Source organism: Python bivittatus, unplaced genomic scaffold, assembly GCF_059951505.1.
Source record: "Python bivittatus isolate LINGU-HERP-01145 unplaced genomic scaffold, Pbiv_v1 ctg000220_np1212, whole genome shotgun sequence".
NCBI classification, from domain to species: domain Eukaryota; kingdom Metazoa; phylum Chordata; class Lepidosauria; order Squamata; family Pythonidae; genus Python; species Python bivittatus.
Window position 1 is genome coordinate 23,790,768 of NW_028277048.1, and position 14,071 is coordinate 23,804,838.

Genomic DNA, 14,071 nt, shown 5'->3' on the forward strand with positions numbered 1-14,071 from the left:
AAGGTTCATAGAAACCTAGAATGAAAGGGCTGGAAGAGATGTTGGAGGGAGATCATGTAATTCAACCTTCCATCTCTCCAAGTGTAGGAATCTCCTACTACAGCATCCCTGATAGATGGCCATTCAGTCTGTTTATATACCTGATGCGAAGGAGAGGCCACCACCTCCCAGGGCAGTCAAACAGCTTTTACCATTACGATGCCTTTCTTGATATCCAACCAATGTCTACTTTCTTGTAACTGAAACCCACTGTTTCTTGTCCTGTCTTCTGGAGCAACTTGTTTGCAGTTGCCTTGAACCCAAATGTTTGTTTGTTTATAATACTTCTACTGGGCTGCAATCAAATGACTCTAGGTGGCTTAAAGGCTACATAAACAAGAGTCAAAATATCCACAATGAGATTAAAACCAATCATAATGATGATGACTATATCAGCCCCCACGTAGAAACAAGGACATAAAAACAAAGTTAAATGAGAACCAAAAAGCAAGATGGCATCAGATATGGACTCAAGGAAAGGCCCGCCAAAACAATTCATTTTTTAAATGTTTCTGGAAAACCAAGAAAGTGGGGGCCAGCCTGATCTCTGTTGGGAGGGTGTTCCACAGCACTAGCATGGCTACAGGAAAGCCGTCTAGCCCCTGCCCCACAAACCTCTTAGAAATGGGGAAGTACAAGAAGTTTCTCTCCAGCTGTTCTAACTGGTCAAGCTATTACTGGTTGGAGCAGATGGTCCTGAAGGTCATATTTAGTGGTCAATACACAAGGCAAAGATTTCAGGTAGGAAGAAGAAGAAGAAAAAAGTTTTTTTTGATCTCTTTCTCCCTCTCCACACCTTGGCGAGGCAAAACTTTGAACAGTGTTGCAAGACAACTACGACATGCTGGCTGGAGTCCTCAACAGAAACATTTCTTAAGGCCAGTGCGGGTCCTCACTTGTACAAACAAATAGCACCAATTCCTTGGCTCATTTACCTTATTCCTTTTGCCAGCTACTCAAGCAGCAGAATTCAGTTCAGCAATGTATTTTAACAATATTGGACCTACTGAAGGGCTGCATTTGGCAAAGGCTGTTTTCAGGAGTCTCTGGGGAGTGGTTTGACCTGAACAGGTAGCAATATTATGGCATCTCCAAGTCACCTGACCACCTGAATTTTGATGTGTGAATTAACAAAAATCCCTTTGCCCTGTCGGTCCACTATTAAATAAACAAACAAACAAATAAATAAATAAGGGAACTTGTCAGCACCCCTCACACGCACATATAATCCATGTATTTGGCTGTGTGTCTTTGAGTATCTAGTAGTTTGGGGGGGGGGGGAATCTTGAAAGGCTGGTATAGGGATGGGAGTGATGAAGGAGGATCGATTGTAAAAATGTAAACAGGATCTTAAGATTCTGTATGGTCACCATGATTTCAGAGCTTCAGCTACCTGAATTGTGCAGTTGACCTTGCTTTCAAAGGCCTTGCCTTTCTTAATGGCTGTGTTTGTGGTAGCTTGTTAGTAAACTAGGGAGAGTGAAAGACCTGCTCTAAACAGCACACACACAGCCAAGCCATTGGAGGTTGGTTTTCCAATGCACTACTGCACTGGTTTCACATAGTGGTTAAATAGCTGAACAGCAGTGGAGGTGGGTGGTGTGCAAGAACTTCCTTCAGGATGAAATAGATCATCCACGTTGGCAGAAGAAGCCTTCCCTGCCTACTAGTAATGGCGGCATGTTATGGATTTTAAAGTAACAGTGAGGTTTCCTTGTTAGAGAAATTGACAGAGAAAGGAGATGCATATATCGCAACAGCAATGGCATAACGGCTGCATCGCTAACACTGCCAGCAGATCTGCATTCTGCCAGCTGATTAAAAAGGGAATCTGAAAGGGTCCTATCTGATACATTTTTTTTGTATTTTCAAAACTTGAGGAAGGGAGGTGCGTGACTTCTGTGTCACGTACATCTTGCTTTGTCCTCAGAATGCAATCTAAAGCTGGTTCCCAAACATTGTGCCTGTTGGCTCCTTGCCTTGTACAGAAAGCAAACTGCCAGCCCTTGGCATCATTTTGATTTCCAAGAATACCTATGGGCCCCGTAAGCTTTCTTAGAAAGTAAAAATAATGGAGAGCTACAACCCAGTGCTTTGAAAAAAGCTTTGAAATCTCTCCCACCCCTCCAAGGATAAAGGCAATCAGGAGCAGTAGAGAGAATCCTGTGGGACAAGATGCAGGTAGCGTTTTAGCAAATCAGTGCTTTGCAATTGATTGTAACTGCCCTAGCAGTGGTTTTATGAAAAGGTAGAGTATCCCCACATGGTTTCAAAATTCCAGATGCGCTCAGCTGCCCCAAAGGTTGTGGACTCCTGGCATAAATGTAAGGTAATTATATTAATTTGAGTCACATTCCTAATATAGCTTCCCATGTTTTAATTCTAAATAATACCGGCTGACTTAACTGCAAAATTTAGCTTAACCTTGCAAAGGACAAGCCTATGCTAAGAACATTAAGACTTAAACTTGCAGGGATGTTCTTGTACTTGTAGTGTGTTTTGTTGCTGTCAGCAAAATTGTTTAGAGAGGAAAGCTCCTCGAACTAAACTCATCAGAAGACCAGGAGATACGCTTGAAAACGATACTAACAAAATTCAAAAGAGAAAGTAGACTCATTTGAATGTTTATCTTCCACGATTTCTCTAGATCAAAAGAAGGCAACCTGGTGCCCTCTAGATGTTTTTGGAATACTAGTCTCATTAGCAGGAGCCACTACAGCTGATGGCAAGGGATTTGAAGAACCAGAATCTTACGTGCTATGTAGATCGTGTTTGCACGTTTGTGGAATGCCACTGCTTTCTGGGTTCAAGTAAATGCATCAGAAGAGCCATCTGTTCCATAATGCCTAACTCAAAATATTTCTTCAAGTAAGAATAAGAGTCTGTTATTCTGGCAGAACAAGGATAGTTCCCCGTGGGACTCTAAAGCTCAGAGGGTCCAGCAGGCAAAAGCTGGAGGCAGACGGATCCCAGTGGCCTAGATCAGGAAGGGTCACACTGACCATTTTTAAAATTGTACATATATTCTGTTTTATGACATTGTTAAACGTTCTGGAAGAATACGCTTATATTGAACATGCAGGATATAGATTGTGAAAATAAGAAAGATGTCCGCATCTATTTTTTTCAGACATTTCGGGTTCTTGATATTGGTCTTAAATTTAAAGAGAGATAGCAGGAAGTAGTGATAGATTCCATCTTCCTTCTGGAAAAGGAGGTTTCTTGAGTCCTGAAAGACTTGGAATCAGTCAGCTGGAAACAAAAACCTGTGAAAGTTTTTACAGGCCAGGGTTATGGTGCTTTGCCAATAAGTTGTGTGAATCTGTGTCTCTTTAACACTTCTGCAGACAGAAGTTGGAGTGGTGGATGAGTTGGATCTATTTGGGAGTGGGGTTGCTTTTTCTTTTAAAGTCTTATTGGTTCCATTTCTCTAAAGAAAATAGTCCGTTTCCTCAAAGGCACTATTAGGAAAATAAATCCACAGCATCTTTTCATTTCATACATTCATATGAAGCTAGAAGATGAATCCCACAAGAAGTTTAGAGGGCTCTTTCTCATTGGGGCATTCAACAGGGAAGCAGCAAAGCAAGCTGGGACAGGCGTCCTGCCAGCATGTGGAGGGAGTGGGCCAAGACAGCTGAGCTGGCATTTCATTTGTCTATGCATCTGTCAGTTCCAGTAGGAAGAAGATGTGTGTGGAGCGTGGCTGAGGCCAAACTGAGAGTTAAGAGTTCTCCTCTTAGAGGATCTTTTATCTTTCCCCTGAAAGAGAACTGGCCTCCCTCAGGTAGAAAATTCCACTGTGTGGGGGGCCATCACTAAGAGAGCCCTGTAATTTTTCTTTCATTCTTCATGGCATTAGAATTCATCTTTATTTATATACTAGAGCAAATAGAGGTTGCTGTTAGAGCTGCCAAAGTACTTGTGTTAATGTAGGCCTTCGCTTGTTCATTTGGAACAATGCTTCCTTTGCATCCCACTAGGTTTATTGATGCATGCATCCAGGCGTCCATGGAAAATGCAGTAAACTTTACAAGAAAAGAATGCCCATAATGCCCAGCAGCAAGCTTTGCCACAGGAGGATATTCCATTGGGTGTGTTTATAATTTTTTGAAAAATTCTTTCCTTTGCCATAAAAAAACATGTATCTCATACTCTTTGCTTGCAAGTCCTTAGGGTTCAGATCTTGAATATAAAGTGTTCTTAACAATCTTGAGGGCTAGGTAGAGAGTAGTTCAAGAATTTGAACAACGCATGATTGCCCTAGGAATGTATCCAGCTAACTGGTGTCCCTTTCAAGTTGGCCCTCCCAGCTCTGTCTAGCTAAAGCTATGTAGGATGCTCCCTTTTAGCAGCCACTGGTCAGTCCGTCCATCTGTCCTTCCTGAAAAGGGGGTGCTTGTGTTAGCCTAGGACACTAAGGCTATGATATAATGGTAGGCTTCTGTAGGCTTTGCAAGGTTATTGCTCTAGATAATGCCCTAATTTACCCAGGGTGAAAATAATAATGAACTTGTTACAAATGCCTTTGTTTGGAGATTAAGAACTCGCAGCTGCTTCATCCAAGCTGGTCATCTAAAGACTGTTCAGATGAGATGGCTCTATATGGCTGAGAAGGGGAATTTACTCTCCTTTGAGGAATTGTAGGCTGTCATTGCTAGTGGCTGATCAAAAAGCTAAGCTTAGACCTGACCTGAGTCTGGTGCATGTGTGATACAGTTGTGGTGTTTTGTAAAATGGGTGACCTTGTGGATTTTCATTTATACTGATACAGCTTCCCTGTTCTGTCCTTGGAAAATATAGATTGGCACAAGGGAGATCCTGTCAAAAAATACGAGCCTGGACATAGGAAACCCAAGACAGAAAGAGGAAATATTGGTTATATCTTTCACTTGGCAGGGCTTAGTTTGGAGATTTCATAAAGCTCCAGTTGGCCTCCTATCAGCAAGCTGCAGGGCTTCCCATAGAAAAGCATTTGTTCCATTTTAATTCAGTCACTAAGCTTTTCCCACACTGAGGCCTTTGAGATGGGTGGTGGAGATGGCACCTTTCAGAATTACCAGCCAACCTTCTGTGAAGTGCTGTTACAGCACATCTGGAAGTAACCTAGATAGATTTTTTTTTAATGGCAGTGTATGGTACAGGAAAATGTTTCCTAACAGAGTTGAAGGTTTTCTCTTCAGTGGGAAAAGGTATGAATTATCTCCTCCTTCCCTCAGAGGAACCTGGATTTATGTGGGACTCTTCTGAATGTATTTTGCTTTTGGAATAAAGCAAACTTTTCTGTGGCTGCAGGATGGATCTTCTGGGTTGGGTTGGGTAGCTAAATCTTATACACACACACACTATGTATGTATGTATGTATGTATGTATGTATGTATGTATGTATAATATGTATAATTTTATATTCAGTCTGAATTTAATGCCTATTCTGCATTGGAATAGGAAATTTTGCACATTTATGTGCTTCTATCTGTTAAGTACATTTCATTGTTTTTATTGCTTTACTGATTTTTTCCTCTTTTTAAATATTGTTAGAAATGTTAATATTTAATTTACTGAAAGATTTGAATAATAATACATTCATACACTTCACTATCAGTTTAGGAATCAGTATAATGGACACCAATGTAACCGTCTTTCAGGGGCTTCCCTTGCTGCTGAATTGAAATGTTCTCTGCCCATTCTTGAGTCAGCAAAAAACTATACTGGCGTGAAATGTATATCCATTGGCAATCCCTGTCCTGTTTCTACTGTCTCTGTTTCAAGTCTCTGCAGTCCCCTTGCCTTCCCTCAGCCTAACAGGTTTTATACACCTTGAGGCAGCCTTTGGACAGTGCCAGAACAAGGGGGAAAATATTTCAAAACCTGTTCAGCTAAGGATATTTAAGTCTGTCTCCCTTGTGGGGTGGGGATGAGAAGAATGTGACATCATGCAGACATAGCAGGAAAAAGATGCCTATGATCTCCCAAAGGTATTGGGAACTTGCAGAAATTTGCTGAATTGCAACCCTCCTCATCACTAGCTGGGTTGGACTGTTGGGAGGTTTAGTTCAAGTTGACTGAAATTCCTGGGTTGATCACAGATTGTCTACTCCTCTGGGTGTGTAACGTGACTGCGGTTGTCCATACTATAGCAGTAAAAGCTGGTTAAAGAACAAGAGATTGTGGTATGCTGGACAAGGAAAGGGTGTCATCCAAAAGACTGATCAAAAACATAGAGAAGTTGGCTAGCTTTCCAAATAAAAAATGTTGCTGGCTAGACCTCCTCTAACTGACTGGATAAGCCTCTTCTTCATCAGCATTGAGAGGACATTTTAAATGTTCCTCCCCCTGGAAGTGCTTTAAAAATCCGTAGAACTCCTCCAAGGCTTTAACAGAAGTTAGATGAGACAGCAACATGCCCAGCCTAGATTAACAATAACAACAAAGAAAGGCTGCACTCTTTCTAATCTAGGCTTTCTTTTGTTGGGAGTGGATGGGTGAGATTGTTTAGAGAGTGGTTTATGGTAATTTTGCCATGTGATCAATAATTAGCATTATTCCTTCATTCTTAGTGGGAATGGGCCTGATGCTGGGATTATAGTTTACAGCAACCCTGAAATACAATCCACTGTTACAGTTTGGGGGACTGACTATGTTTGGAAAGAGCAAACTTACAGTAGGTCTTCAATATTCTTGACTCTTAATATCTCAGTCAAGTTGAGGGATAGTTGATGCACTCATACATCCCCTACCCCATCATGATTTCAGCTATTTTATTCAGTTACTACTTAGATTTCCTAATTTCAGGCCAACTAGCAGTATCAGGAAGAAGCCTCTTGCTCCACTGATCTGGGGCTAGGATTTTAAATAAAGGTAGTCCCCAGTTTAAGAACAAGTTCCATTCCCAAGGTCTGTCCTTAAGTCAAATTTGTGTGTAAGCCGGAACAATATTGTTGTATAATACTGTATAAGTAGTATTATGTATTTAACTCGAACCATTAATACACAGTGATTCATCGAACTTGAACCATTGTGTATTTAACTTGAATTTTGCTACAGTAGGCTCCATTCTTAATTATGGGTCGTCTGTAACCCGAGCGTTCTTAATCCAGGGACTCCCTGTATTCAAAAACAAAAGAACAATATACCCTGCATATCATATGAATGGAATAAAGATGATCAACTCTGGCAAAAAGTTAGAGTTTTATAGCTGTGGTACAAGAACCAATGTAGACCTTTCAAGATATTGGACTGTACTCCTAGATAAAACTCTGTATCTTGAGCCTACGTATTTTTACTATGAACCATGGAACTGCAGAATATATAAAATGTAGACTCAGAAAATTCATGTGTAATTATTAACTTCTTTCTGTTTTATTTTACTGATTACTAGTTCTGTATGCTGTGAGACTATTGATTAAATTTGTCCACTATGCTCCAGCTAGTCTTCTTGACTGTCCAAGATAACTTTATGCTCTCGTGGCTAATGGAAATTAAGCTGATCTAAACCTTTGCAGATCTGCATGCAATATTGGTCTTGACTGGCCATGAAAAAGCTCTGTCTATCAGAAATAAAACAGCAGATTCTCAACCTAGATTTACAAAAGAACCCAAGCTCTACTCCAAAAATCAGTAATTTAGGCATGCCAAGGAGCATTCATAGCTGCCAAATACTTTATCAACATTTTGTGCCTAACGCTCAAAAAAACTTTTGCATTAACCAGACTAAATGTTTTACTTTTAGCTCTTTCAGAAAGGATTCATATAAACCGGTCTATACCCATGTTCCTGGGAGGAAATGGAATCAATAATACACATCTTTCTATAATGACCTTTGTTTTCAAATTGGCATTAAAAAGTTTAGTTTAATTTCTTTCAGCAACCAGGCATAGCAAAACAGATGCCAGTCTTATTTTTCCCGTCAGAGATGATCTCCAGGAGAGGCCAAATTGTGCTGGAGTAGCATTCCTGTTCATCATGCCATAGTTTAGTTTTCCCTGTTTAGAACCTTAGGGTTTCTCAGGATAGAATTTTAAAGCTGTAATCTTAGTATTTTACACTGCTAAGTAGCAGTCAGTGATAGTTAACCAATTTTTATCATTCATTGATATCTAAAATTAGGTATGCTAGACTTATCACTGAAATAGTTCAAACTTTTAGTCATAATTGAATTAACATTTAAGTTCTTAATTCCTTTTGTTTTTAATATTTTATTCCTTTTGTTTTTACTAACTGATAATTTGTTTAATAGTCATATTACTTTAGCAAATTAGCTCTGTATTTTTTTATGTCCTGTTTTGTTTTGTTATGGTTCACCTCTGTCCCATTTTGAAATTATATTTAATTTTGGTTGTTGACTCCAGGAATAAAGCTACTACTGCTCCTTAATTCACTGAACTCAAACTTTGTTTTAAACCTTGGTTTTAATCTGGAATCTGAAGTTGTCATTCTTGTACTATGTCCTTAGAGGAGTACCCATTCTTTCCGTGGGTGATTGTAAATTAAGAAGACATTCCAGTCCTGGTTAGTAGATTTATAGCTATGTAATCAAGGTATGGTAGCTATTACAGTTAAATTAAATGAGAAGGCAAACGTGTGCTTCTTTTCTTTTCTTTTTCATGTGCAGCAGGACGTACACTGGCCTATTTCTGAGTTTTGTGTCCATTCTGATTCTGCTCTTCTTACTTTACAACTGCTTCTGATCCCAGCCTATGGCCTCTCTTGAGCTTTGAGCCAGGCCTGCTGAATAGCAGAGCAGTTTTGCAATAGGAATACTCCACCCCTTGGTGTCCCTGTGGGTAGGGCAGACTCAGTGACTTCAGCAGCACTTTACAAGGGGAGGTTGGGAATACAGCCTCTTCATGCACAGCCAAACATATGTGCATCTGGTCTAGTCCTGCACATGCCCTGGAGCAGAGAAAGAACTTGGAAATGCTCCACCTTCTTCCCTCTGCATCTCCTCCTTTGCTTCCCACAGTCACAGGATCTTGTAAAAAAGTGCCTGAGGAACGGGATACAGGGATCTTAGAAAGAAGATCATTTGGATTAGCAAGCTAACTTGGCAAAGTCATAGCACTGATACTGGCTTGTTCTTCATTTATGAAAAAAGTAAACTGAAATATATAAGAATAGAAAAGTGGTTGCAATGACTATACAGGTAGTCCCCGGGTTAAGAACGCCTGCTTTAAGGACGACCCATAGTTAAGAACGGAGCCTATTGTAGCAAAATTTGAGTTAAATGATTCCAGTTAAATACACAATGGTTTGAGTTCATATTACTTACACAATACTACTTACTACTACTTGCTACTTACCGCTTACATACAAATTTGACTTAAGGACAGACCTTGAAAACAGAACTCATTCTTAAACTGGGGGCTACCTGTATTAACCTCTGCTTCTGAGCCTTTAAAATCAGTTTGATTTGCAGATGTTAGCAGGTGGTAATACTTTTCACAGTATAAGTATAACCACCTGACTTTTGTAGCTAACGCTGCCAGATGCCTAAGAAAATGCAAAATCTTGTTTTTCCCTCCATACTGGCCAGGTGACCACTTCAGATATTAATATTAATTATCTTTTTTTTTTTTGCATTTTTTAGGTCTTCAAGAAATTTTCCAGTTTTTTTTTTAAATCTTAAAAGGCACAAGGACATATTTTTACTCCAAATGTACATTGGATTTATATTGTTATAATTCCCACCCCCACCCCAAAATCTTGGAAATTGTGTAATGTGCTGAGAATTATGTTAAGAGATCCTTAGTCCTCTTTCTTAGAACAACAAATTCCCAGGATTACCTGGCAAAGTAAATGACTGCTAAATTTATTTGTATTAACTCCCTGTTTATTCCCAGTAGCATGTTAGTGCTTGCAGAATGGTGCATCAGAGTCCTTGCTTCCTAAAACTGTAGAGATGGTCACCTAAACAATATGAACAAGGGGAGAAGCTGCATCCTTTGGCATTATAGACAATATTGAACATTACCCACCAGTGGAGTTCAAACCTTGCACTAAACCATAGTTGGTTTAAACTGGTGTGCTGAATCACAATTGGCTGGATTTGCATAACATGAGAAGCCAGAAACTATGGCTTACAAACCAAAATTGCTGAGTTTCTACAGTGTGCTAAGTCAAACCTAAATAGAGCTCATTATGATTTAGTGCAAGCCAATATGCGCTCACTAGATTAAGGCAACAGTATTCAGTGGGGCAATCACAATCACCAATAAGAATGAATATGCTAGTTAGAAAACTAGTTCTGCAGCAAATTGCTGTTTGGATACTGAAAAATGTTTTTGGATGGAAGACCCCTTGCTCTTTTGAAACATATGAGCTCTACATTTGTTGCACAGAGGCAGGAATTGTCTGTAAAAAGAGCCCAAGCTGAGAATGTTCTAACCAAATTTACTTGCTGACTGTATGATTATGACATCAAAGATGTCTTGGCCAATGATAGCAAGGCTGTTTTTTTCCCCCTTCCTTTTATGCTATCCTCTCTGATGGTGGCAGTGTTTGGGGGCCTTTGTTACATTCAGGGGTTCAGATCCATCGGGAGGGTGGAACTTCTGATCATCCTGGATGAGGAAACCTCTTTACTTCTCCCCATCCGGGGACTGAAGGCAATTGACCAGGGACCGCTTTGGGTCAGGATGGGTGGTGTGAGGGGGAAGGGGCTTGAAATTCCCTGAAGCAAACCTCCTCTGGCCCATTCTGATCTCACAAATGTATGTTTTAGTTTTACTTAACTTGTAAATGCTTCCATGTCTAGGAAGCAGATGAGAGGAAGAAATCTTTGTCCCAAGGGTCTCTCCCTCTGATGCAGACCCAGTGTGAGTAAATTAACTGGGGTCTTTGTATCAAAAGGAGACAAGAGAATTCTTCTGTCTACCACCTTTGAACCTTTTCAGCAAGGCATTCTACACATGTAACTTACAGCTCCTTTATACGCGCAGTGATTAGAGGTCAAAGTTGTCCATTTATGAAGAACTGAAAGAAAAATTAGACTGAATGCAATGGGAATTCCACACATTTCACTGTGTTTTTGTCAGCTGCAGTGGAGTCTTGTCTTACTAGCTGTCTTTGCCTTGCCTGTCCCAGCAACCACTTAATGAGTTCTCTCTCCTTGCCATGCAGCCTTATGTCTCAGTGGCCCAGCAGATGGCACCGCCAAGCCCCAGTGGCAGCTGCAACAACAATAGCAGCAGCAGCAGCAGCAGCGGGCCAGGTGGTGGCGGAGGTGGCGGGGACCAGCTGAGCAAAACCAATTTGTATATCCGGGGCCTGCATCCTGGTACCACCGATCAGGATCTTGTCAAACTCTGCCAACCGTAAGTTACTGTGATCCAAGAAACATTGAGGGTCAGTCATACGGTGGGAGGTAAATGATCCAGGGGCCAAATGTGGTATGCTTGCCATCTGCACCTTGGTCTGTAGTACTCTGTTTCCAGTGGGAATTGAACTTAATGGCCATCCCCAGTACTGAATGCTCTCCACCCTTCCTGAATTCAGCAAAAAACTATACCGACATGAAATGTGTGTCCCCATTGCTGATCCCTATCCTGCCACTATGGCCTCTCTTTCAAGCCACTACAGTCCGTGACGGTGACAAGTCCTAACTTGTCTATGTTAACTCTTGTCTTGTCTAACTCTTGAGGCTGCTCTTGGATAGAGGTGGAAAAAAGGGGGAAATAGTTCTGTAACGCCAGTACAGCTAAGGATGAATTAAGCCTCTCATTCACGGGGCAACATGAAGGCAGTCATATGGGACATAGCAGAATTTTTTTTTATACATATTTAGGTGCAAGTGGCGTGGTTTGTGCATTATTGTAATTTGATTGGGCAAAGTTGGGGAAAGGCTCTTGGAGAGGATATGTTCCTTCTCCCTGCTAAGGTAGATGGGCCCAAGTGATGTTGCAACAAGCTCTGCAAAATCTATGATTTACCAAGAAACATAGACAGTAAGCCATATTCTGATCATGTTCCTATGCCGAGGCCATGAGACTATCCACATTGATGTCCGTTCCTTCCTTTTCCTCATTCTGCAACTTAAACTGGAGCCAAGCCTGAAAGTGTATGGGCGACAGCTTGGCATTCTTCTACCTGGCCCATTTAGGATATTCTGGGTGAGAAGTCAAGAAACTAGGATAAATGTAAGTTCCTCCCAGCTCTTTGCATCTCTTTGATGAAAGACTATGGGAAGCTGGCAACATCAGATCTGAATCCAACCCTTCTGCTCTGGGTTTTACAGTACCTCAAACTAAAGTACAGCCTGAATAGGAGGGTCATTATTTGTAGGAAGCTGATCAGGTTTGGAGTGCTGCTATGCTGTGGATCACCTGATTCTTGGACCCTTGTGGAAATCTGTGATTCAGTGTCCTTGTTTTAAGGATGTCAAAAGCCTAAGATCTTACTGCTGTGGTTTCCATGTTGAACGCCCATGTCCTCCAGAAGCTCAGCCCAATATTCAAGTCTCGATTGATAAGAAATGTTACTTTGGTATCTCCCTGATTTTCCAAGTTATCTAAAGAGTGATGGGAAGGTGGCTGACTCCCAGCTAAAGAGTTCTGAAAGCGACTTCCGAGGAAAAAAAAAGTTGAAGGGGGCTAAGTGGAGTGCAGTCACGTACACATTGCCTGCAGCAACATATTGACATAGGGAAGTCTGTGGCTCCCTAATTGCCTGCCACAGTTTGCTCTACTCTTCGTCTCCAAGCCTTGCAAGAAGGAGACTGAGCGAGACTACAGTACTTGAAGCTAGGAGGCCAGGAGGGGTGGGTGGGCGGGCAGGGGGCTGTTCCTCGTTTACCTCAGCTCACCCTGGTCTGGAATGCTGGATCTGGCCCCAAAGCCACACTTGACAAACACGCCTGCTTCATACCAGGAATCTGCCCAGCTGAGTGTGAGAGAAGGGATCATGGATGAGAGCTGCCAACAGCGGGGAGCTTGGGGAGGACAGAAGGGAAGGGAAGGAAACAAGGCCAGAGCCTAATATTGGCAGGGGCTGGGATCTGGGGATTCTGGGCTGCATTCTTGATTCTGCCTGTATCTTGCAGCCTTTATGTGCAGTGCCCTCCTCCTGCTGGGCCCTAATTCCCACATCTGCAAAGCAGTAGCCCCCCCCCCCCCCGGCATTGGAGATCTGACCACAACCACAGCATTCAGCATGATTCATCTCACTCTGAAACCCCACAGCTGGACTCCCCTGAGTCCTGGCTGGGAGGCGCCAGGACTCGGCTGTTCTTGGCGCCGGTCGAATTTCCTGGGCTTGTCCTTCCCTGGGCAGGAAATCCTGCTTGGGGTGAACAGGAAGCATTGCGGGTGGGGTCAGAGGGCAGCTGGGATGGACTCTGTAGGGCTCAGCAGTTGGGGGGGAGGGGAGGGGAAGCCAGAGTCAGTTGGCTATTTTTAAAGGGAAACTAATTCAGGGCTTGCACTAGCACCAGTTTTGTTTTGTTTTGTTATGGGCTGGAAGAATTTAAGGCTAAATTCTGTCCCAGGAAGACTGGCCCAAGGAATTGCATGCATAAGGTTGAGCTGTGCCCTCACCCGCAGGATAGTGATAGGAAGTTAATGAAGTGGTATAAAAGAAAAAGCCTGTTAGAGTCATTCCACCACCAAGGCTGTTTCTCATGACCCCAGAACCACTCAGAGGAGGCTGGAATAACCACTGCACCTTTCAGGGCCTTTCTTCACTTGCCTTCAAAGGGACCCAAGTATCAACTGACTCAAGCTAATTTCAAACGTGGGTTTAGAGCTGTTCTAGCCAGGCACTAAACCTGTGTTCAAAAGCGGCCTGAAGAACTTGCGTGAGGAAACGGTGGCAGGAACATGTCCTGGTGACCATCTCCTCTGGCCCTGCCTTCATGGTGCTGCCTTCCTTTTGTCCATGATCCCTACCTGAAGTAGTTTGAAAGTTGTCCTTAGCTGCTCCAGAGTTAAAATGGATTTACCTCTTTAAGCATTCAGCAAGCCACAGTGGTTTTTACACGGGTGCTGCCCGATGCACTTCACCAGCTGTTTGGTTCGTGTGTCAGTGAGTCGACCCCTGG

At 42.1% G+C, this 14,071-nt stretch overlaps 1 protein-coding gene across 7 annotated transcripts in view; it reads left to right on the forward strand.

Moving 5' to 3' along the window:
- RBMS2 (RNA binding motif single stranded interacting protein 2) overlaps window positions 1-14,071 on the forward strand; it is a 65,700-nt gene that overhangs the window by 23,489 nt on the left and 28,140 nt on the right. For all 7 annotated transcript variants that reach the window (XM_007428271.4, XM_007428268.4, XM_007428269.4 and 4 more), the window contains exon 2: window positions 11,158-11,351. In XM_007428271.4, coding sequence (XP_007428333.1) covers window positions 11,158-11,351 — 194 coding nt within the window. The remainder of the gene's footprint in view (window positions 1-11,157; window positions 11,352-14,071) is intronic.